Source organism: Lissotriton helveticus, chromosome 8 (assembly GCF_964261635.1).
Source record: "Lissotriton helveticus chromosome 8, aLisHel1.1, whole genome shotgun sequence".
NCBI classification, from domain to species: Eukaryota; Metazoa; Chordata; class Amphibia; order Caudata; family Salamandridae; genus Lissotriton; species Lissotriton helveticus.
The window spans coordinates 462,418,349-462,442,963 of NC_136069.1; the positions used below are offsets into that span (position 1 = coordinate 462,418,349).

Here is a 24,615-nt window from a genome sequence, read left to right on the forward strand (position 1 = left end):
CTATGAAGAGGTGTGGCGCCGCAGCCTTGGCGAATGACTCTGGAATCTGGGGATCACGGTTCGATCCCCGGCGCCGGCAGCAGATTAGCCCAGCACCATGTGACTCTGGGCAATAGCTTGCTTAATCTTCCCAACGGCCCCCAGCGCCTAGAGACCCTTACGGGTGATTGTTTGCGCTTTACATATGTGGACTATTGTTATTATCCAGTCATTTTGAACTCTTTTCCCTCTACCAATATGTCGCCGGCTAGGACATCATACACTCTGACATTGAAGATAAATGACATTAATTTAAGTCCACTGAGGGACATCGTTAATCTGAGGACATGCAGTAGATCTGAAATTTCGACATCTCTCTAATTCACGTTTGACTCTATGTAGATAGATCACTTTAGAGCCATCTTTTGTTATTACACTCTGTGGTGGCATAGTCCCCTTTTTTCTATTTCTTGGTTTATCCTTACTTTCTCTTGGCGTTCCTGTCATATAAGGGTGCCCCTTCCTTTATTTTTTTAGAATCAAGTTAAGGACAAACTTCCCCTTTTTTTTTTATTATACAAGATAATTTTCGTTTTAGACCTAATCACTAAACATAAAATCATAATTTACAAGATGACGGCTCCAGATTTGTCCTGTACGACCGTTTGAGTGTACCCAGTGTTTTGCAGTAGAAAAGCCCCCTCTGTCTCTCAGTAATAGTGGCTAACTGTGTCTCAAATACCTTTTAAAAACGGAGTGAAACAACTCTTTCTTCACAGTTCGGGGACAGTTCTAAAGGTGAAATCACTGGTCTGCCTTTGAGCGAGAAGAGGGTATCTGTCAGTACGTATGGCAACCAATATATACGGTCTCCTGAAGGTAGGAGATGGGCTGTACAACTTTAACTATTTACATTTTTTTTGCAATCATATTCCAGGTTTCTCCATAGGACAGAACCAGGCCTCCGGGCCATAAGAAGCCCTGATTTGAGGCACTTCGGGCACCCTTCTCTATGGGCACAGGTGTTTGCAGAGTGCTGTGCATGGATTATTTCATTTCACACTATATGTTGCGTCCTGCTGGCCAAATGAATATGGTACAAGCTTACATATTGCATGATGTGATTACAATTCAACTTGAAGCTATATGTTATTTTAATTTAAGTTTGTTTGTCGTTTACAAGGTATTCTCCCGTATTTGGCTCTGTTTGTTTTGCACAATGTTGTAGGACACGACCATTGATATCACTCACAAGATTAGATTAGGGCTTTTTTAAGGACCTGTTGAATGCCAGGGACCCTACGGTGCCTTTGGAGGCAGTAAAAACAAGCGGACAGCTTAGAAGTCCACATATAATTGTGGCTAAAGATTCTACATTTGTTTTTAATCTTACCATGGAATCCAGTCATATTTAATCCATTTCAAAACCAGGATTGCCATAGGTAATTTGAATCACTGGCAGCTCTTTTTGCCCAGTTTATTGACCATCTACCCTGCGGATGACAAGAATCAATTTCTAACTTGGGGGCAGTAAGTTAGGCATTTCTGGCTTCTTGAACCTTGAGCCCGAAAGAATGCCCATCTGGTAGTGCACCCCCACCCCGATGAAAAGGACCCAATGATGAAGCATGCCACCTCAGTAGGTGAGCGATCCAGTATCCTAGAAAAGGCATGGCCCCAAATTAAGGAACACCCTGGGCCATTATATGCAATAGTCTGGTAAACAACGGACAGCAATACATTTTTGTAATGTCATACTTTTGTTATAGATTTCATGATTTGTGAGACTGTATGAAGGACTGACCAACCTCTTTTCCTTGGTATGTACATTTTATGTTATGTTAATTACACTTTTAGAGTGCATGGTTACCCTGGGGTGTCCTGGCTCTAAGAACTGCCTGCTGGAGAGCGTAATGGAATATACTACTGATTAAAAAGCCATGTTTTCAACCCCTTCCTAAATGAGAGGAGGTCTGTGGAATTCCTCAGATAAAAACGGAGATCGTTCCAAGCCTTTGACACGCAGGTGATAAAGCTCCTGCCTTCCCAATTGACTTTTTTAAATGAAGGGACAAGAACTTGTTTTGCTCCTGCTGAGCATAGCGTTCTTCTAGGGACATACTCACTGGAATTTTCACCTCAGGAAATCAGGTCCTACTCCATTGAGGGCCTTAAAAACTGTGCAAAATGCTTTAAAAGCGTACTCTTTGTTTGATAGGAAGCCAGTGGAGTTCTTTTAGTTCTTCCTTTAAGGAAACACATTTTGGAGTCCCTGACAGCATTCTGGCCACTGTATTCTGTGCAATTTGAAGCCTGTTGATGTGTTGTTTTTGGGCATTCAAATATAGGCCATTACAGTAGTCGAGACATGACATAATGAGGGCCGTGACCACTGTCTTGAGACTGTTTTCGGTGATAAAAGGAAAATGCTACTTACCAGTATGCATCTGTTCTTGGCATGTAGAGCTGCAGATTCACACACTATGCATAGATCGCCATATGGAGTTGGGCCTGGATATCTGCACTTTGTTGTTGTTTTGGAAAAGTCTTTGGAAGTCATGAGATAGGTGACTCCTCCTTTGGACCATAGTGCACATGGGCATCGGCTCCATTTTCAGATTGTTTTTTCACCAGTTAGGGAAGGATGGAGTTTTGTGAAAAACAGAAAAGATGCCCATGTATGTTGTATCTAAATAAGATGATACTGGAACAGATAAAGGTAGCCGGGGAGGAGGGTGGGCGTGTGCGAATCTGCAGCTCTACATGCCAAGAACAGATGCATACTGGTAAGTAGCATTTTCCGTTCGAGGCATATGAGCTGCAGATCACACACTTTGCATAGATTGTATAGCAGTACTCCACCTTAGCGGCGACCACCAGTATCTGTTGCAGTGGTTTAAAATAATGTTTTGATTACAGCCTGGCCCACACTAGCTTGTTGTTTTGCTTGCACATCTACACAATAGTGTTTTATGAATGTGTGTGGTGTAGACCATGTAGCTGCTCTGCAGATGTCATTAAGGGAATGTTCCCTAAGAAAGCCATTGAAGCCCCTATTTTTCTGGTAGAGTGGGCTTTAGGAGGACTAGATAATGTACTTTTTGATAGCAAATTTATATACATTTGACAATCCACCTTGCAATTCCAGCTTTTGATATAGGATTGCCTTTATGTGGTGGTGAGAAGGATACAAAAAGTTGTTGAGTTTTGCGAAAAAGTTTTGTTCTGTCAATATAATAAAGGAGTGCTCTTTTTAAGTCTAGCTTATAAAGAGCTCTTTCTGCGACTGTTTGTGGTTGCGAGAAAAATATTGGCAACTCTATAGACTGGTTGAGATAAAAGGGAGAAATTACTTTAGGAAGGAATTTTGGGTTTGTTCTGAGAACCACTTTGTTATGATGGAGTTGTAAAAATGGTTCTTGAATAGTAAGTGCTTGAAGCCCACTGACTCTTCTAAGGGAAGTAATGGCCACTAGGAAAGCGACTTTCCATTTGAGAAACTGCAATTCACATTTGTGTAGGGGTTCGAATGGAGGACCCATTAGTCTTGTGAGAACAATATTTAAGTTCCACACAGGTGAGGGTGGTACTCTGGGTGGAATTATTCTTTTGAGTCTTTCATAAAGGCTTTGAAGGCAGGTACTCTGAATAGTGCCAAATGGTGTCTGTTTTGTAAGTAGGCTGCTATAGCAGCAAGGTGTAACCTAATAGATGTGTATGCTAGATTAGACCTTTGGAGATGTAGCAAGTAACCTATGATGTGTTGAATTGACATATCTAAGGGATTGATGTTGTTATTGTTGCAGTATATAACGAATCATTTCTACTTGGCTGCATAGCAAGCTCTAGTAGTGGGACGTCTAGCTTCTCTGATAACATTCATGTAATCAGGGAGAAGGTTAAGGTAACCAAACACTAGGACTTCAGGATCCAGATTGCTAGGTTGAGCTGTGCCGGATCTGGGTGTCTGATTTCTCCATGGCTCTGGGTTAAGAGGTGTGGAGAAAGGTGTCGTTTTTGGTGCGGGACTACAGACAGTTCCAGTAATGTGGTGTAACACGGTTGTCTGGCCCATGTTGGAGCACCTAGGATGAGAGTCAGTGAGTGTTGCTTCAGTTTGCGCACCACCAGTGGAATGAGTGGGAGGGGCGTAAATGCATATGCAAATCTGCCTGACCAATTCATCCATATCGCATTGCCTTTGGACAAAGGGTGTGGATACCTGGCGACGAAGCTTGGGCATTTGGCTTTTTCGTGTGTGCCGAAGAGATCTATCTCTGGATGCCCCCAAGACTGGAAAAATGGTTGAAGAACTTGCGGATGAAGTTCCCATTTGTGAGTCTGTTGTGTTTGACGACTTAACAGATCTGCTATATTGTTCTGGACTCCTGGAACATGTTGGGCTAGGATAAAAATGTTTTGAGGAATAGCCCATCTCCATATGCTTTGTGCTAGTTTGGAAAAGTTGCAGGAAGTGTGTCCTGCCTTGTTTTTGTAAAAAATACATTGCTGTCATATTGTCCGTCAGGACAGCTTTGCCCAGAATGTGTTTCTTGAAGGACTTCAACGCTAGGAATATAGCTAGTAACTCTAGGTGATTGATGTGGAGCAACCTTTGTTGGGGTGTCCCCCTGCCCTGCATGGTATGATATAAAAGATGAGCTCCCGAGCCGGAGAGCGATGTGTCCGCACAATTTGTGGGACTGGCTCGATGAACGGTTGACCCTTGGAAAGGTTTTTGGAGTTGCACCACTGCAGAGAACGATGTGTGCGACCGTCCACCAACACCAGATCTGTCAGCTGACCTTGAGCTTGGGTCCACTGATGTGCTAGAAATTCTTGTAGGGGACGCATCTGGAGTCTTGCGTGAGGTACTATGAATATGCAAGAGGCCATCATCCCTATTAGTTGCATGAACACTCAAGCTGGAAGAGAGTGTTGCGGTTGAAACTTTGTGACGAGGCTTTGTATGCTTGCTATCCTGGCAGGAGTGGGTAATGCAAGTGCCTTTGAGGTATTTTTTGTAGCTCCGAGGTGTTGTGGTATTTGGGACGGTTATAGGTGAGACTTTGGGTGGTTTATGGTAAACCCTAAGTCATGAAGCAGTTGGATTGTGGCGTGAGTGTGGTGTACACACTGGTTGTATGACTTGGCTATTATGAGCCAGTCTTCTAAGTAGGGGTCGACATGAATCTGCTGCCTCCTTAGGTGAGCGGCCACTACTGCTAGACACTTGGTGAAGACTCTGGGTGCTGTGGTGACTCTGAATGGGAGAACCTTGAATTGATAATGCTGACCGCCCACTACAAACCTGAGATATTTCCTGTGAGAGGTGTGAATGGGAATATGAAAGTAGGCGTCCTTGAGATCTAGAGTGGCAAGGAAATCGCCTTGAGCGAGCAAAGGAAGGACCAGTTGAAGCGTGACCATGTGAAAGTGGTCTGATTGTATGTAGAAGTTTAGGGGCCTGAGGTCCAGGATAAGTCTCGGAGAGCCGTCCTTATTTGGAATGAGGAACTATAGGGAGTAAACACCTGTGTTTTGCTGATGCAGGGGTACCAGTTCTATTGCATGTTTTTGCAGGAGGGAAATGACCTCCTGTTTTAACAGTGATAAGTGTTCTAATGACATTGGGTGCTGCCTGGGTGGTATGTTTGGGGGGGGTAGAAGTGAGTTCTAGACAGTAACCTGTTTGAACGATTTGTCTCACCTATCTGTCTGTGGTGATGTTGCTCCAGACAGGAAGGAACTGTTGTACTCTCCCCACGACTGGAGTGGAATGGTCCGGGGGGAGCGGAGGAAAGAAATTGGGCAGGGGTGGAGGCAGATCTGGTATTGTTGGTCTTGCCTCTACCTTTGTTATTGTTGCCTCTGTAGCCTCCTCTTTAGTAACCTTTGGTGAATGTAGTCTGGGTGGGAGCCTTGTAAGAGGTGGAGGGGTTGTCAGAGGAGTAGCCTCTGGAGGTGCCTTTGTAGAAGGAGCAACGAAAAGAATGTCTGGGAGGTTGCAATTGCAAGGCTCCCATAGACTTGGCTGTGTCCGAGGCTTTTTTCATCCTTTCAAGTGATGAATCTACATTAGGTCCAAATAAGTGTTCCTGATCGAATGCCTGGTTTAAAATGGAAGTTTGTACTTCAGGTTTAAAACATGAAATGCGTATCCAAGCATGTCTTCGCAGAAGGACGCTTGTGTTGACGGCTCTGGAGGCAGTATCTGCTGCGTCCAGAGCGCAACGAATGGCGGTGTTAGTGATAATTTTCCCTCCTGTATGAGGTCATTGGCCCTATTTTTATATTTGTCTGGTAGGTGCTGCAATAGGGACTCTAGTTCATCGTAATGTGCCCTATCACATCTGGCTAACAGAGCCAGAGTGTTGGCGATTCGCCATATGTTAGCTGCTTGTGACGCTTTTCTTTTGCCAGAGGCATCTAAGAGTTTGGACTCTTTATCGGGGGGTGGAGCGTCCCCTGATGTCTGAGAGTTGGCCTTTTTCCTAGCATTGAAGACTACTAGTGAATCTAGAGGTACAGGACCCTTAATGTAGGCTGGGTCCGCAGGGGCAGCTTTGTACTTTTTCTCGATCCTGAGGTTAATAACTCTAGCTCTTACAGGATCTTTAAACACTTCCGGTGCATGTTTGATGACACCTTTTAGCATAGGCAAAATAGAGGAGGACCTTTGTAAGGTATCAAAAGTGTCCATTAGGTAATCCTCTTCCGCCGGGTCTGTATGTAAGTTAACCCTGTGGTATTGGGCAGCTCTGTGAAGTAGCTGATTAAAACCTGTTGTGTCCTCTGGAAGGGAAGGCCTAGAGGGGTAGAGGTCCTCCTGTGGAACATTAGGGACATCTGTCATGTTGTAATCGTCCCAGGGATCAGGGGAAGAAGGTGGACTAGAGTCCCCTAGTGGCTCCTCACCCGCACCCCCCCCTTCATCAGAGGTGTCATCATCGTTCCCTGGTGGAGGAGATGGCGTAGGAGAATGGTGTGGTGGGGGAGGTGGAGGAAAAGAAGATGGAGGAGGTGGTGGAGGAGGGACCCTGAGGGGAGATGTGGCAATGTCCCTCTTTTTAGGTGGTGGAGCCGGTGCATGCGTATCCAATGTTCTCTTCTTTGAACTCAGGGTGAGGTGACCAGTTTTAGGGTCTTTTAGAAGAGTTTTTTGTCAAGGGTCTGGTGCAAAAAGCTCTTCTGATGGAGGTTGCTCTTTCGGCACCGACTTTTTCGGTTCGGTAGACTTACGCGACACCGACTCCGGAAGGGTTTTGTGGTCTTTTGGCTTGGAACCATGATGTTTTACAGTGCCTGTGGCTGTCTGTGGAACCGGTTGTTTCTTTGGTTCCGAGGTTTTTTTCGGTTCTGAAAGTTGTGGATCCGAAGTTTTAGGGAGCAGCTTTTTGCTCGGCTCAGAGTGTTTTTTCTGAGTCGATGGGTCGGTGCCTTTAGATTTAGGTGTTGAGTGCTTGGATGTGGAGGCAACGAACGGCACGGAGGAGGGCGGTTTCTTTTTCGATGCCGGTAACCGGGTTTCGGTACCGGTGGTCAACTGACTTGAGCCAGAGTCACCTGAAGGCTTAATAGGCTTCTTTGCCAAACTCGAGGGCGGGGCATGGGAAGCAGTCTCTCGGTGTGCACCTGGACCCGAAGGTGAAGGTGTGACTGAAGCCTTTTTCGATGGGGTATGGAGGGGGTGAGGGTCGATATCTTTACTTACGACCAGCTGCGCAGGAGTGAGTTCTCCGACGTCGGAGTTCTCTGGTTCTGAGGAGCGAATGAGTAGTTCTTGGACTCGCTCCTGTTCAGGCACGTCTACGCCCTCTTGGAAGATGTCGTCAGGAATGTATGTCAACGAGCTAGCCATTTTTCTTCGAGCTCGAATGGTCTTCTTGGAGCGGAAGGAGGCACAAGCTGTACAGTCTCTGGCCTCATGCTCTGGTGAAAGGCAGAGGTTACACACCTCATGCAGATTGGTGTGGGGAAACTTCGACCCACATTGAACACACTTTTTGAATGGAGTCCTTTCCATGAGGCAGATGCCAAGGCCCAAGTAGGCTCGAAGGCCCTTGTCGACGATCGGAATTGAGGACTTCGTAGTTGGGGAGATACGCGACGACTGGGAATCGCGATACTAAACAATACCGTAGAAATGGTGAAGGATAGCGCGTCGAAAGTGAAATTGGTAACGGTTCCGAACTGGAGCGCGAGAAACACATCCGAGCCTGATGGCAGAAAAAAAACAATCTGAAAATGGAGCCGAGGCCCATGCGCACTATGGTCCAAGGGAGGAGTCACCTATTTCGTGACTTCCAAAGACTTTTCCAGGACAACGAAGTGCAAACATCCGGGCCCAACACCAGATGGCGATCTATGCATAGTGTGTGATCTGCAGCTCACATGCCTCGAACACTTAATTTTTCTTATAATTCTGAGTGCCAAAAAGCAGGCCGAATTCACCATACTTATTTGGTCACCCAGAGCAAGCTTGTTATCCACCATTACCCCTAGATTCTTTGCGTTTTTAGTGGGTGTAGGACAGGTTCCCAAACCTCCAGGCCACCAGTGAGGTGTCCACACATGTGGATTGTTCTCAAACTTTATGACCTCGGTTTTACTCTAGTTTAATTTTAAACAGTTAAGGCCATCCATCCAGAGTTGCAGCCATGTAATCGTGGAAACGTGCCCCTGTTTCCTTTTCAGCCCAATTTGTCAGTGACAAAACTATTTTCGTGTCGTCCGCATAGGAGGTTAGTTGGAAACCAAAAGATCTCATCACTTCTGCCAGGGGTGCCACATACACATTAAAAAGCGTCAGGCCAAGGGACGAGCCCTGTGATGCAGTTAAAGTCACCGCCATTATTAAAGGGCCAGTCAGGTCTGGGGCTAACTTCCTGGAGAGAACCGCTAAGAATGAGGCTTGATCTGTATTCTGCATGTAAATGTTCCCAATGGCTATGTCTCTGCCATCTAATTTGCCTACTAGGACTACGCCGCACCCTTCTGGGTCATTTATGTGTTTGTTAGACTGAAATGGGACTCCTGCGCTCACCCATATAAGGACCTCCCTCGCGAAGGCGGAGTAATTTGTATAGAATGCCTGTTCTCTCCATCTTTTCTGAAGGGCTTCACCTGTCATAGCAGTAATACGTGTTTCTTGTAATGGCGCTATGTGAACGCCCCGTCTAGTCAGATATGCATGTATTTTATGGTGCTTAGTCATGGTGTGCATTCCTCTCACATTCCCCGAGATGTATTTAACGTCTAGGGCGGAAACCATTGGTTAGGTGTCAATGTTAGCCCACTAATTACTTTAGTCCAGGCATGCCTAACCTCAACGTGTGAACCCCCTAAAGAATAAACTCCCCAACATCCCCTCCGGACAGGCGACAGTCTAGTACCCATCTAAACTCAATACCAATTGGTATCGTTCCGCAGATTACCTGCGCTGTTGTGATTGGGAGTGAAGTCTTGACTTAGTGTCCTCGGGCTCCTAGCCTCCTGGTTTTCACCCCTCCATACTATAAGGATATTATCCCACCCCTCCCTCCCTTCCTCCCTTTCTTGTTAGAAATCCCCACCTGTGTGTCTGTTTACCCCTTATTCGGGACCAAAAGGATAACAACGCTTAGATTTATTGTCCATTCGTATACGCCGGCCACTTGGGGCTCTGTTCCGATGAGGTTGTCTACTGCTTTGGGGGTGACTTTGGGAAGGTCTGTATCAGATTACTCATCCGAGCTTGTACTTCTGGAACCATCCGGTGTTCTCTCCTCCATGTTGTTCCGCATGGATTTAGGGCTGGAGTCCGCCTGGCTCAGCTCTGCAACCTCCAATAGTATTCTATGCCTTTCTTCCCTAGCTTCCACTGAGGATGGTGTGCTGGCTTTTTCTGGAGTTCTGTGTTTCTTCTGGGCTGTTTCCCCCCGGTGACTTCTCTTGCGATCTTCTCAACAGGACCGTATCCAGTCAGTTCCACGTTTCTTAGGTAGTGTGGAAGAACTGACTTTCCGTTGGTGAGGCCACTCTTTATCGGGCTGTTAATATCATTGAGTACAGAAGCTGGCGCTTCTGAGGCAGCCAGGAAGGAAGCACGCTGCCGCAACATTGCACCTCTCTCGTAAAATACAGAAATATAATTATTGTTAACAATTTGCAGGGTTTTGTTTTGTCTGGCTTGTGACATGATATGGTCCAGGTCTCTAAAATGGAGCGGGCGATCAATCACAGGACGTGGAGGGGCACCAGTCTTTGGTGGTCACGCCGGTACCCTGTGCGCTCTTTCCTGCACATCCGAATTTCGAAAGGCCCTCCGGGGCCACTTCTGTCTTCAGCCAGTGTTCTAGAAATTGCACCATGTTGCTGCCTTCTTCACACTCTGGAAGCCCAATGATGAATGTTGTTTCTACGGGATCTCCCTTCACTGTCTTCTGCTCTCATTTCCAGGGACTTCACCCTGTTCATTACTTCTGACAAAGATTTACTCATTTCTGTGACCTCCAATATTATGTCTGCCATCATGCGGTGTTCGTTACCCGTTCTGCTAGGCGGCGATGATCATCTTTTAGTAGGCTCAAATCTGTGCCTCTGGCATCTTTCTTAGTTTCAGGCGCTTCGTGAGACACTGTGATCGCCTGCATGATGTCCACCAAGGTGGGATGGGTCAGAGTAGTCTCATTTGTCGCTCCTCCTGCATCATCTTCCTCGTATGTGTGCTCCTGTCTTTTGCTGGGATCCATAGCGTCCTGTCCTTGACGTTTGGCTATCTGCCCCATTCCTGGGGGGTGCAATCCCTTCCTTGCTGTGCTCGGCAGCTGCACTACTGAGAAATTAGGACCTCCTCAACTGTTTGGAGTTATCACTGTCCATATGACTTCCCTATATATATATATTTATTTAATGTTTTTATTATTTTTGCTCTTAACACCGGTGAGACAATTAGCTTGTACATAGTCATAGGATACAGTAAGTTTGACTCGATCTTGACATAAATCCTCATCCTCCCCTATCCCTCACCAGCCGTTCATATTATAAGCCACATTTTGCCCTCCCCACCCAACCCCCTAGGACTTTTCTATATTTGAGTTTTGCTGACTCCCTTGTGGCTGTTTGGCAATGTGGGGGGACAACGTTCTCTGATCCTGTTGTGTATCTGGCCCATGCGTTTCACTCTGGGATTAACAGCCAAGGTTCACTTAGTTCTTGTTGAGTAAAGGTTCTTTACTACTTCAAGCTTGCTTGCTGGTCTTCTCCATTTGCATTGGGCCAGCACAAACCTGTGCGCTTTCACTCGTCGTTGTGGAGGATATTAACTTCCTGTCCTTATTGTTTTGGTCTACTGCCCCGATTCTCTCTGCTCCACTCAGGTAGACTCCTCCCAATTCCAGCTGCCCTTTGGTTAAGCCGTTCAGGTTCTATTTCTTATGGCAACTCAAGTGTTATGGCCTGCCGTTCTGCCTTGGTAGGCCTCCGCTCTTAGTCTGTTTCATCTCCCCCATTGTTTAAAGGCCGCCCTTGCCTCGCTTCTGCTCCTTGCTTCCGTTTATCCTCAGGGTCTCCTTGTCCCCTCTTCAGGTGAGTGCTTCTCTTCCACTCTACTTTATTCTGCTTTGCTGCAGTGGGTAATTAAGTCGATGTGGCCCACTCAGGGGCGTCCACAACTCCTGCCGCCTGGGTCCCCTAAATCTGCCCGCCTCCAGTCGCTTTCTGCGGGAACTCCCACTAGGCTAGGCCGCCCGGTCTTTTTCTCCGCACTCGCAGCTCCTACTGAATTTTGGACCCACTTCTCTCCGTTGTCTAGCGAGAGCCCTTGTCTGCAGCCCCAGTACGCCTGTTTCCCCACTCCAGGAACTGTTTACCTCACTGCTCAAGGGTGTCCGCGATACCTGCAGTCTTCCCTGCTGTAGCGGCCTGTCTCTACTCACTCTGCATGGGTCTTCCCATCCTTCTAAGCTGCGAGGTCTCTTCCTCTTTGCCCTCAGCTCCTGCTTCGCTGTGGTGCCCTCCTCTCTTCGATCCCAGGTGAGTGCCCCTCTTCGCAACCGATGCGCACCTCCTCACCTCTGGGATTACTTGTGCCATTTCAGGGATCCCTAGCTATGTCATCCGGGTGCCTGCACTTTGCCGCCTTCCAAGTGCAGCCACCACCACAGAAGCCTTCCTCTGTCTCATATCACCTCAGTGGGGGGTACCTTGTTGTCGCCTCTGCACTCCCTCCATCATCCTCGGACCAGGGACACTCCCCGCTGGCTTCAGTAGCGGCTTCCACAGGTCTCACGGCAGTCGCCCAGTTCAGCCTCAGCTATCGCCTCGTAGGCCTCTCGTCCAAGTCTTCATGGACCTTATGATGTCTGGTTCTGACCGAAATTAACCTCCCCCGGGCCTTCGAATCTCAGAGCTGTCCCCACATGCACAGCATCGGCCTTGGACAGGGAGACGATCGCCACACTCCTTAGTCCGCGTCCGGGCTGTACCCTCCTCAGCTAGCGGCCGCCATTTTCGGAGGTCATGCGGCGTCTCCCCGAATCTCTCAAGTGTGGCACGCTCTGGGTCATTTTGTCTCCCTGTTGCGCTCTCCTCTTGTTCAGTTGATATCCCCAGTCCCCTCATATATTTTGAGGGGGCACAGGGTTTTAGGAGGGTTGCGGATGGGGGTTTGCCAGGCAGGAGCTCCGTGAGGCACGTCCTACTCCATTGGTGTTTAGCCCCAACCCCTCTCATCATCAAAACCTTGTTCCAAACATATGCTATGGGTTTGACTGCCCACCCTGAAGACCAGGTGGACCACCTAGTGAACCTAGGCCAAGACATTTAAATCAGTGATATCTGACTGGTTAAGGCGGAGTGAGCTTTACTTTTCAAAATGTTACAGGCAGCATTAATTTCCAATATCAGGTTTGCAAAAGGGGCCATGATTACCAACAAAAGACTCTAGGATTGGTGAGAATGACAGGCACATGATTCTGACAACCCTTCAGGAAAAATACAAACCGAATAAACATTTGAAGGCAGAAGCAATGGGAAAGGAAAGTCTCTATCAAGGATAACAAGTCTTACTGTGTTACCAGGTTTGAGTTCAATTATTATTGCTAGGATATAGAAAATTAGATTCAATCTTGTATCCCTCTAATCGAGGGAGGCAGAAGCAGGTAAAGTCTCAAGTTTTGATCATCTAGACTCTGCAGCAGATGGTGTGGAAAGCCGTGAGAGGAAGGGAATGAAGGCTTAGGATTTGATGTTTAGAATGAAATAATAAAGTTCCTGTAATAGGACTCTAAACTCTGGTGCACTGTTAATATATTTAACATAGATTTGAATGAGCACACTGTGAATATGCGTGGTCGACATCAGGAGATTGTGCTTCAGAGTTATTTACTGGAGGTTGTATATCCTGATCTCCTGAACCCTATGGTTTTCAATTACTCAATCTCCGGGGTCAATCTGAGGCATACACACATAGTAGTTTGATTTGCTGTCGGGGTACAATAAACAAGTGGAGCGATAGTCAAGTCCCATCAAATCACCTCCATTCCCTTTATTAAGGCTGAGCCCACCTCCCATATTCAGCTGTGTACATCACAGCATGGTCTTTTCCCACCTCTTTAGCTTCTGTAAACTTTCTGTCTTTTTAACTCCCACAAACTGCTTGGTCCCTCTTTTTCCATTCCAACCAAATTCTTGTTTTTCACTTTCTACTTTTGAAGACAAAACCCTCATAGTTCTCTGTAATGAGAACTTGATAACACGTGAAACACACTCCCTTTAGTAGTTGACTAGGACTGCAGGAGGATGATATGGGTACTCCTATGTCAAATCTTGAGATCACAGAGTACTCATAAATAAGATTTTTAGAAGCGCACTGTTTGTCTAAAATGCTGCAGCCTTCCCATTTCTCCCTATGAGGCTTATTTTGTGTTTATTATTTTATTTTTTGGTATACACAAAAAGCATATACTTCTGCCATGCATTGAAATAATGATAAAGATAAACCAAAACGCCAGAATCTGACAGATATTTTCCATGTCTTAGTTTTTAGTTGTATTCTAACCCATAATAGCTTGCTAGAATAACTATTGTTTACGTTAATTACCTATTGCATCCTCTGGTGAGAGATTGATACTATCTGTGTACAGGTATTCCAGGAAGGCTCGATACACAGGATAAGTAAACTGATTCATTTCTATGATTTCCTCATCATTGTTAAGTAGCATGGAACGGAAATGTTCACACCTGGGGAGAAAACAACAAACATGTTACACAGTTTATGGCTTAGGACAACTGTGACAAACACAATAAAGCACCACCCATATTTCCCTGCGATCAAATTATGCAAATCATACATATGAACATGCCAGCCTCAATGCCTTCTGAAAGCTGTACATCTGGTTAGTAATATTCATTGCCGTCGCCATCAGCGTGCTTCCGTCCCTCTTTGTACGTTTTATATTGAGATTCACCAGTTCTAGCATCAAACGCAAGGTGTCTTTTTACAATGGTCATACCTTTTCTCTCTCTTATTAATTCTAATTTATAATCCGCACCTTTAATATTACTCAATGTCAGAAGAAAACACAATGGGTTTGGCCTCTGGAAACACATTAATCACTAACAGCACTTGCAGTGCCAAGCTTAGCGGCATCCGCAAATAGTTTCTATTTTTCTTTTTCATATTGAGACAAAAAAATAATCACATCACATCTGAATATAGAATATGCACAGTAGCAGGGCGAAACATATGCACATGACTGCATAAATAAGCAAATCTTTTTTCATGACTACTTATCTACAATTGATCCACTATTGAATTACAGAAAAAGTGGTTTATATATCTCGCACTCGTCTCAAAAGAACCAGCATACCCCCGTAGACATCAGGTATTGCCGGTCCGAAAAACGAAATATATCTATACTACTATTATAAAGCAAGAACTTTGGACCTTTGAGGCGGGTAAACTCGGGAACCACAGCGCCAATCCACACACCCGATACATCATTGTAATTGTCAGGGTGTGCAGATGGACATAGGCTATATAAATAAAAAATAAATACGTTATTTAAAAAATTTGACGATAAAAAAAAAAGTAGTCCCTTGCAAGTAGCGCCGGCCGCGACCTGCGTGGTGACATCAGGAGCGCGGGGAGGAGCGGCGTGCAGGAGCGGAAGAGGAGTGGCGGACATCAGCGCGGGGAGGAGCAGCTGACAGGCTGGAAGGAGCAGTGAGGAGCGGAGGACAGGCGGGGAGGAGCGGTGAGGAGCAGCGGACAGGCGGTGAGGAGCGGCGGTGAGCGGCGGATGAGGTAGGTTATTTATTTATTTATTAAGGAACGCGGAGCGGCAATGACAATCGTGAGCAAGAAAAATACAAGAGCTAGCAAACGGTGCATTAGCGTAGCAAACGGTGCATTACAGGAGAAAAAAGTGACGTGTGCAAGAGCGGCAATGACAATCGTGAGCCAAAAAAATACAAGAGCTAGCAAACGGTGCGTTAGCGTAGCAAATGGTGCATTACAGGAGAAAAAAGTGACGTGTGCAGGAGCAGCAATGACAATCGTGAGCCAAAAAAATACAAGAGCTAGCAAACGGTGCATTAGCGTAGCAAACCGTGCATTACAGGAGAAAAAAGTGATGTGTGCAGGAGCGGCAATGACAATCGTGAGCCAAAAAAATACAAGAGCTAGCAAACGGTGCATTAGCGTAGCAAACGGTGCATTACAGGAGAAAAAAGTGACGTGTGCAGGTTACAAAAGCATACAAACTAAACATAGAGGTATAATACTGCAATATATGGAGGAAGGCTCCGGGGGACCCACGGACAACGTCTGGGCGACGGGGGGCCTGAAGCCTAATTGCTCCCGTACAACGTCGGGACGGGCTGCTAGTATATATATAAAAACAAAAAATAAAATAATTTTTTAGCACACAACACTTTTGATCAATCAATCAACCTTTATTGCATGATTACTTAAAACCATTGCAACTTTAAAACTATATATCAATACTTTCCATTTGATAATACATACCTGAAAAAGAAGAAAATGCGCTTTAGTAAAACAATGATAGCCGAAAGTACAAATTTCAAAACCTTGTTTGTGAGGTATCGTAGCATTTCATAAGTCTTAAGGTTTTTCAAGCAGTCTGTTAAGAACAAAAGAAGGGTTATTAAAAAGTTTTTTAAACTCTTTATTGTAAAGTTGCGGGTAGCTGCCAGTTTTCCATTTTCCTCTTGTATGGCCTATTAGGGCGCTACATAGCTCCAGATAGCTATGAAGAGAGATACTGATTCTGTAATGCTCTGTTGCCAAGGGCAATGAGTCTTAGGAGCATCATATGGTGCCCCACCTATTAGCTGCTAGTTGGAGTTCAGCATTTTTCGGCTTTGTCTTGGAATTGGACAAGGCGGCAGGCTAGTTGAATATCTTCGCTTTCGAAACACGTTTTTACTGCCTGCCTGCGTGATCTTATTCCGGTTTGTTTTAAAGCAGGTTTTAATATGCATCTGCACTCCTTATCCAATCTTCTGCATATGCATAATAAATGTATCATATCTTCCTTAGAATCCCAGCACAGTCGGCAGCTAGTTGATGTTTGTAGGCGTTTCCACTGGGGCAGATTGTACAGTGATGGAAGTATGCCCAGCCTTAGATGTAGATATTTCTCCTTAGTTGACCACGTGAACCTGGCACCTAAGTAGGGTTGGGGCGATCCTCTGGTGTAGCTCTGTAGGACAAGCCAACCATGGGCCCTCTTCTTTAGCGCTGCTTTGTCCTCCACTAGCAAAATAATTTTTACTGTTTTGTTTACCATCTTTTTAAATGTGCTGTGTGGTCCAGTGCTTTCTCAGAGATTTCGTAGAGCCAGGGTGTCTATTGAATTTTGTAAGTAGGTCGTGGCTGCGCTACACTTGAAAGCCGGAGTTTATTTAATGCATCTTTATTCTACATATACTTACTTCCTTCATGCATCTATATATCTTCCATGTATTTATGGATCTATATATTTATTACTTTTCTTCTAATTCAGCATATCCAATGCATTACCCTATTTCTCACCCTACACCTCTCTTATCTTCTACCTCAACTCTCTGACTCATCTCAGACCTCTTTTTACTACTCTTTCCAATGCACTACCCTATTTCTCACCCTATACCACAATCAATATATCCTCTACCTCCGCTCTCATTCATTCTAAACCCCATACCACTACTATGATCCCCAAAATAACCCTTTCTAGACTCTTCCCTACTCTACCCTCCTTGCATCAATCATCTCATACCTTTTTTACTATTCCGATCCCCCAAAACAAGCCTTTCTGACTCTTCACCCTCTACATCCCTTTAACTCACCCCAAGCCTCCTCATACTGCTATGATCTCCAAAACAAACAAAAAAAGAAAAAATGTCTAAATCATTCCCTTTTCTATCCCTCCACTATCCTTTGGAATCCAAATAACAGACTAACATGTCCACCTCCCAAATGAATTTCATTTTTTACTATACTAATTCACCACTAAACCTTTATGGGTTCCGGAGTAGAGTGCTATTTGCCCCAAAAGCACTTCAAAACCTCATCAGAGGTAGAAAGCGCTATATAAACGCAAACCTTTCTCCCTCTTCTATCCCTCCACTATCCTTCTCAATCCAAATAACTGACTAACATTTCCACCATTTAAATTACTTTCATATTTCACTATACTAATTCACCACTAATGGGTTCCGGAGTAGCATGCTACTCACCAATAAAATACTTCAACACCCCATCAGGGGAAGCAAGCGTTATATAAATGCAAACCTTTTTCATTCTTCTATACCTCCACTATCCTTTTCAATCCAAATAACTAACGTATCCACCAAACAAATTACTTTCATATTTCACTATACTATTTCACCACTAATCCATTATGGGTTCTGATATAGTGTGCTACTCACCGAAAAAGTGATTTGACGCCTCGTCAGGGGAAGTAAGCGCTATATAAATGCAATTACAATACAATACATAAATGTAACCAGGGCCACTGGAATTATGCAATTCTGTGGTTGCTGCCTTTTCTACAACGTTATGGATGTGCTGCAGTTGCCACATAACCCATTCATCTATTGCATGATCAGCATATTTTAACAAAATGATTTCTTTCTAGATCAAGTGGATCAGAAGTTACTAACAACATGGTGACACGAGTTCTTGTGCAGTGGAAGGCCCTTCACACAGGTGGACTAGTCCTCTTTTAGTTTCTTATTGCTGTATTAGGATGTTAAATAAGATGAAATTGTTTCCCAGACAGTGTTACTATGTATGATTAAACAGTGGAAAAGAGACCACAGGAATATTAACAAGGACCGTTTAGCTATCGACTGTAAAAATGCCTTGTCCTCCCAAACGGACTTGGCTGATGTACAGGATCTCACCGATTTCTATAACTGTACTATCTCTGGTATCATGGACTCAATAGCTCCTCTACAGCAAAAAAATGCCTCTGCCAAAATCTCCAAACCATGGTTCAACTGCGACCTAACCTCTGAATGCCGCAACCTAAGGGCTGCTGAACGTCTATGGAGAGCCAATCCCTTCGTCTATCATCTAAAATTCCTTAGATCGGTTAGGACTTCTTACAATAAAAAATTCAAGACGACTAAGACCGATTACTTCCGAGTCCAACTCACTCAAGCCTTAAATCGCCCCAAAACACTTATCGAAATTGTCAAACAGCAATCAGCTATAGCACCAAAGCATTTCGAATCAACAGTCACCTCACCCTCCTGAAACGATCTGGCTATCTTCTTTATGAAAAAAACTAAGCTCATCAGACGTGAGCTCGAATATAAGAGGGCCCTACTTACACCATCTGCGAGTGCGACTGTTCCTTCCCACTCAGAGTCTAAAGCCACTTAGTATAAGTACCAAGAACATGGCCACCTGGAGCTCCTTTTCCCCCCTCAGTGAAAACGACATCTACAAAACTCTGTTGAACATTAACCCCTCTAATCATTTCAGCGACCCTTTACCCTTGTCTGTCTTCAAAGAAATCAAGGGTGCCTTTATCCCCCTTTGGACAAAGATTGTCAATGCCTCCCTATCTCAAGGCAAGATCCCAGAATGCTTAAAAGCAGCTCAGGTCTCCCCAATTCTCAAAAAACCTGATGCGGATAGATTTGACCACAACAACTTTCGTCCCATCGCCAACATTCCTACTCTGGCCGAGCTCCTTGAAAAATGCATCCAATCGCAATTGAGACTTTTAATCTCTTGGATGAACATCAATCAGGGTTTAGGAGCGGTCATAGTACTGAATCTCCTTCACATCATGGACGACATCCTAAAATTGTTAGACCATAACTAATCCTGCCTTCTAATCCTCCATGATCTTTCCTCTGCATTTGACACGGTTAATCACGATATCCTCAGTCATTCTGGAACACAGGACGGGCCTTTCAGATCAGGTACTGCAATGGTTCGCTTCCTTCCTTCACAATAGATCCCTAAGAGTTAAAGTGAACCATACGATATCCCAACCATCCACAGTCTCCATGGGGGTCCCTCAAGGGTCAGTACTCTCTCCCATACTTTTCAATATTTGTCTGGAACCACTAGCGAGCACTGCTAAATCCATGAACATTCTTTTTCATATGTATGCGGATGATACGCAACTTTACCTGAAAATAGACTCTTCTGAAGACCTCTTCTCACTTAACTCGTCCCTGGGGATTACCCAAAACTGGCTAACTGAGAATCATCTCCTGCTTAACACCGCCAAAACTGAATTCCTTCTGATGTCCCCTACTAACCCCAACCCCCCCACCCCCCACCCCCCCAAGATTGACCTCTGGATGAAGCACCTAACTACCTTCAACTGCTCCCCTATTATCATTGATTCAGTTAAATCTCTCGGAATCACCCTAGACTCACACCTGAACATGAAGAAAAAATTTGTATGATGTTGAAGGGGGCCAACTACCAAATGAGGCTTCTTAGAAATCTAAAACCATTCCTCCCTCAAGATGGTGGTTCAAGCGCTTGTCCTGCCAAGACTAGACTATGGTAGCGCGACGTTATGTGGCCTGCCCAAACATACCTTGGCCCTGCTCAGGGCTTCATTGAATGCAGCTGCTAGACTGATTACTGACACAAAAAAAGAACTGATCACATCTCCCCAGCTCTAAGTACTCTAGAACTATCAGGGCGGGGGTGGGGGGTGGGGGTGGGGGTGCAGACCATCAAGAAGTGCAAATGCTCTATTACTGAAACCCCAGTCTTACCGCAAAAAGAGAACAAGACTTCTAGCCTTCTCAGGTTCGGCACCGAAGATCTGGAACGCGCTCCCTCCGGAAATCCACCAAATTCCTTATACCGCTGCTTTCAAGCATGAAGTAAAAACACTCCTAATGGACATGTTCCTGCCGTAAATAACCATTGGTCGTCTGTTTTCTTCAAGCACTGTATTATCTAGGTTTGTCTACCTTATTGTACCACGTAATTATCGTGCGCATCCTTGTAAATTTTTATTACCTTATTATATTATCCTCTATTACCGCCTTACAATGTTCCCTTTTACTGTGTCCTCCTCTCCTATTACTGTGAAGCGCTCTGATACATCTTGAGGTCTTGTTTGCGCTATACAAAACTTCTTAAATAAATAAAATAAAATATAAAAATGACAAAATAACTAAGTAATATACTCAAAAAATTCCACACACCAGCGGTAACTACAGCACACAGGAGAAATAAGGGAGGACTGTGTACTTATGTGTCCAATCGAGGAAACATCAAAAAGATTATACTTATGACCTCGGCCATTTATTATCATATTGTTTTGTTACATGTGGACAAGAAACACTGTTTTGCTCTGTTCATTTTTATAATAATGTTCCTAAGGAGCAGTTTGGGGGTGTGTTGAATACATTACAGAATGATTTGTCTATCTTACAGAATGATATTGCTAAAGATATGTGTGTCGTTTGGAGAGGGGACTTTAATTACATTTTGTGTCCATATGCCAGGGGGGTACTTGTGGCCTAGCCCACGATGAAGGTGTTGACTATGCTCACTTTCCACACACAACACCTGGGGATCTTCTAAACTCATCCCTATTTTTATTTGATCTTCGGTTCGCAAACGCATTGTGTTCCCCTACAGTTCCATTTAGTTGCACCTACAAAGGCAGAGGGCTTGGTTCTATTATTGATTTTATCCTGTTCTCAAATTGGCACTCGAGTTGGTTGACTAATTTTGTAATACATTCAAATGTAATGAGCGACCATTTTCCATTTTCAACTACCAAGCAATGTGTTAAATACAAAGAGCACATCAGAGCACCTTGTGCATAATCTTGCTCTTAACAGAACTAATGGTTACGGGGGGGGCGTGGCTAGCAGCCGATGGACACGGTCGCAGCCTAGCGAGGCTCCCGACCCTCAGCCCTGTAATCCGCCTTTCATCCTGATTTAGACCCGGGATCCCCGTGGAAATCGGGTCGATCCCGGAGCCAACCCACAGGTCTGTTCCGGTGGGGTCGGAGCGCCGCTACGCCGAATATACCGGACGCTGAGGGGTGAGAGGTTCCCGAGACGGCTGGGGACAAGATGGCGGCTCCCTGCATCGCTGCCACTGCGGAGTAGAGACGTGCCCGCTCCGGAGGTCCTGAGGCCACAGCGTGGGGCACAGTGGAGTGCGGGTCTGGTGGAGAGCGGCGGCGGCGGCCCCCTGGAGCGGCGGCAGATCCTGTGATCGGTGCGAGGTCCGCCCGGGAGTGGGGTTCTAGCGGAGCTCTGCCCACAACAGCGAGGGGGCTTACTCGAGGCCCCGGCTTTGAGGCCTGTGATCCCTGTGGGCGCCTCTGAGCCCTACACCGGCGCAATACCCCCGGAAGCGGCCGTGACACTACAGGCCTGCTTTGGGAGGGCCATCCATGGACACTGTGAGTGGAGGCTGCCCGGAGGAAGCACGACCCTGCTCAGGGGGACACATTATAGCCCGACGACGGGGCCTGCGACTTGCTTGGGCGGTGGCCCAACCCGGACCGACCGTGCAGGGTGCAACTGTCTCCGCGACGGAGGGGCATTGAATCGGCCCTAGACCCGAGGGAAGCGGGGAATCGGGACCGGAGGGAGAAATACGCCCGCTGGGGCCCTGTGGATCCTACGCTTTCCACCCCACCTCTGGCACCCGGTGGTGATCCCTGGGTGGAGGGTGGCTCCGGGTCAGTGGCGCTGCTGTACCGCTGAGGGGAGCTCCACGGACTGCTGACCGGCAGGCGGGGCCGGCTGGTGGACCCCAGTGCAGACCCCTGGCGCCTGGCTACCGGGAGAAGCGGATGTGCCATAACGGTTCACTGGCGCCAATTCTGATCTCTGCCGCACGACCCCCAAAGACCCGGCTCTCCGCCCGACGACGGCTGGTTGCGAGACTGCATTGGGGCTAGCAGCGGCCTACTGCGGGAGACGTCGTTGACGCCGGACCACCCGGAGGGCCCTGAATTGCTGGGAAGTGCAGGATGGGTAAGCCTAGAGGACCCAAAGGGGACGGGAGCCCAGCCACGGAAGCGCCAGACGACTCCCCGCAACCCCCCACGGAGCTCCAGCTGATGCAGGACCGGATTCTAGACGCCATTGCTGCCACGAAGGAGGCCCTACAACACGATATTGGTCAAGTAGCGACGGGGCTGGGGCACCTGCGCGCAGATCATGCCAAGCTACAAGACAGGGTCAAGGCCACGGAAGTTGCCCTACAAGATGTCGTGCCGGCCCACAAATCGATGGAGGGACGACTCACGGAAGCGATGGAGCGGATACAGGCCCTGGAGAAGAGAGCGGAGGACGCTGAAAACCGCAGTCGGCGGAATAACGTACGCCTGGTTGGCCTGCCGGAAAAAAAAGAAGGCACGGACATGGTGGGCTACCTGACTGACTGGTTCAAAACCGTGGTTGCCCCGGAGGGCTTATCTCCCTTCTTCACACTTGAGAGGGCGCACCGCGTGACTTCCCGACCCCCACGCCAGGGTCTCCCGCCGCGACCGGTGGTTATCAAATTGCTCCATTATAAAGACAGAGACTGGCTCCTTCAGCGGGCCAGGGAAGCGGGCCCATTTCAAGTGGACAATAGTAACGTCACGCTGTTCCCAGACTATACATTTGAAACCCAAAAACAGCGAGCCTCCTTCCTAACCATCAAAAAGGAGCTACGTACCAAGGGTCTGCATTACTCCCTGCTGTTCCCGGCCAAGCTACGTGTGATAGTAGACGATAAGGCGTTGTTCTTTGAATCTCCGGCGGATGCCTGGGCCTGGTGGGACACCTACAAGGCGGGCACGGATGGGGCTCGCTTTCGGGCCGAGGAGGAGCACCAGAATCATGCGATCAGGCGGTCGAGAAGACTCCGGGGGCGCAACCGGGGATCCAAGAAGCCTTCTACGTCGCAAACTGAGGAAGAACGGAGAGCTGCGCTACAGGCGGTTAAAGAGGTGTCGGGAACGGCGTCGGTCCACTCGGCAAGAGAATCGGCCTCTGAGGCCCTGGCCACGGGATCGGACACTGACTTCTCGGGACTGGAGGGGGCTAGGGGCCCGAAGATCACCCCCCAGACGTCGGGGGAAATCGTTGAACCCTGACAGCTGTCCGCGGCCTCTGAGTGAAGAGAACCTGGAGGCGGCGCCCCCCATGGATATTGGAACAGACTACTGTGAGACTTTCCTTTTATAAGTCGCATTGAGTATTGTGGGGCAGAGGGACCTGGGACCGAGGCTTGAGAGGTTCAGTAGCCAGCTCACGCACCACAGGGCCCATAAGGCCTCCGTGGTGATTACTGCGGACTACAAGTTTACGTGAGCACGTTTGCTCACTAGTTTGGATGGGTGCCTCAGCTTCGCAGTTGGGTCCTGTTCTGGGGGAGGGGGGACCTGGAGTAGTTGGGGTGACTCGAGGTGCACTTGGGGTTGGGAAGTTGGGCGGGGGGGTGGGGATGGGAAGTGGTGGGAAGATGTCTGGTGTCCGGAAGCGGAAATTTATTGATCTAACCTGCGCTGACTGGGGTGATGGCTGACATGGGTTCGTTGAAGTGTGTGTCCTGGAATGTGCGGGGACTAAATTCCATGACTAAGAGACACAAGGTACACGCCTACCTGGTTCGCAGGGGGATACACATTGCCTTCCTCCAAGAGACCCACTTAACTAAGAAGGAGGGCACCGCACTGCAGAGGAGATGGAGGGGGCACTTATTCCACACCACGTACTCGGCGTTTGCCAGGGGAACACTTCTTTGGATCCGGGCGGGGGTTCCCTTTCAAGTTACTAGGCACACAGTAGACCCGGAAGGGAGGTATGTGGCGGTTGAGGGTTTGCTTCGGGGGCGTCAGTTGACACTTTGCAGCGCCTATGCGCCAAATGTAGAGCAAGCATCGTACTTCAATAGACTGACCAAACAGCTAGCCTCCTATTTAACAGGTTCAGTGCTACTGGGGGGGGGATCTCAACTCCGTGGCAGATGCCACCCTCGATAGGTCGCACCCACCACTACACGCATCCCCAGTTCACAGACTGGCAAAACACAGATCAAACTGGCAGGGGCTGTGGGACCTGACGGATGCATGGCGCGCCCAACACCCCACTGCAAGGGATTACTCCTTTTATTCGGGTATACACGACCTCCACGTGCGCATT

The 24,615-nt window shown here is 47.0% G+C and overlaps 1 protein-coding gene and 1 long non-coding RNA gene across 3 annotated transcripts in view; one reads left to right on the forward strand and one right to left on the reverse strand.

Annotated features, from left to right (window-relative positions):
- LOC144772782 (uncharacterized) overlaps positions 1–24,615 on the forward strand; it is a 340,470-nt gene that overhangs the window by 146,275 nt on the left and 169,580 nt on the right. The window lies entirely within an intron of this gene.
- Positions 1–24,615, reverse strand: part of RCBTB2 (RCC1 and BTB domain containing protein 2) — a 374,196-nt gene that overhangs the window by 67,842 nt on the left and 281,739 nt on the right. For both annotated transcript variants that reach the window (XM_078657335.1, XM_078657336.1), the window contains one exon: positions 14,063–14,202. In XM_078657335.1, the coding sequence (XP_078513461.1) occupies positions 14,063–14,202 (140 nt within the window). The remainder of the gene's footprint in view (positions 1–14,062; positions 14,203–24,615) is intronic.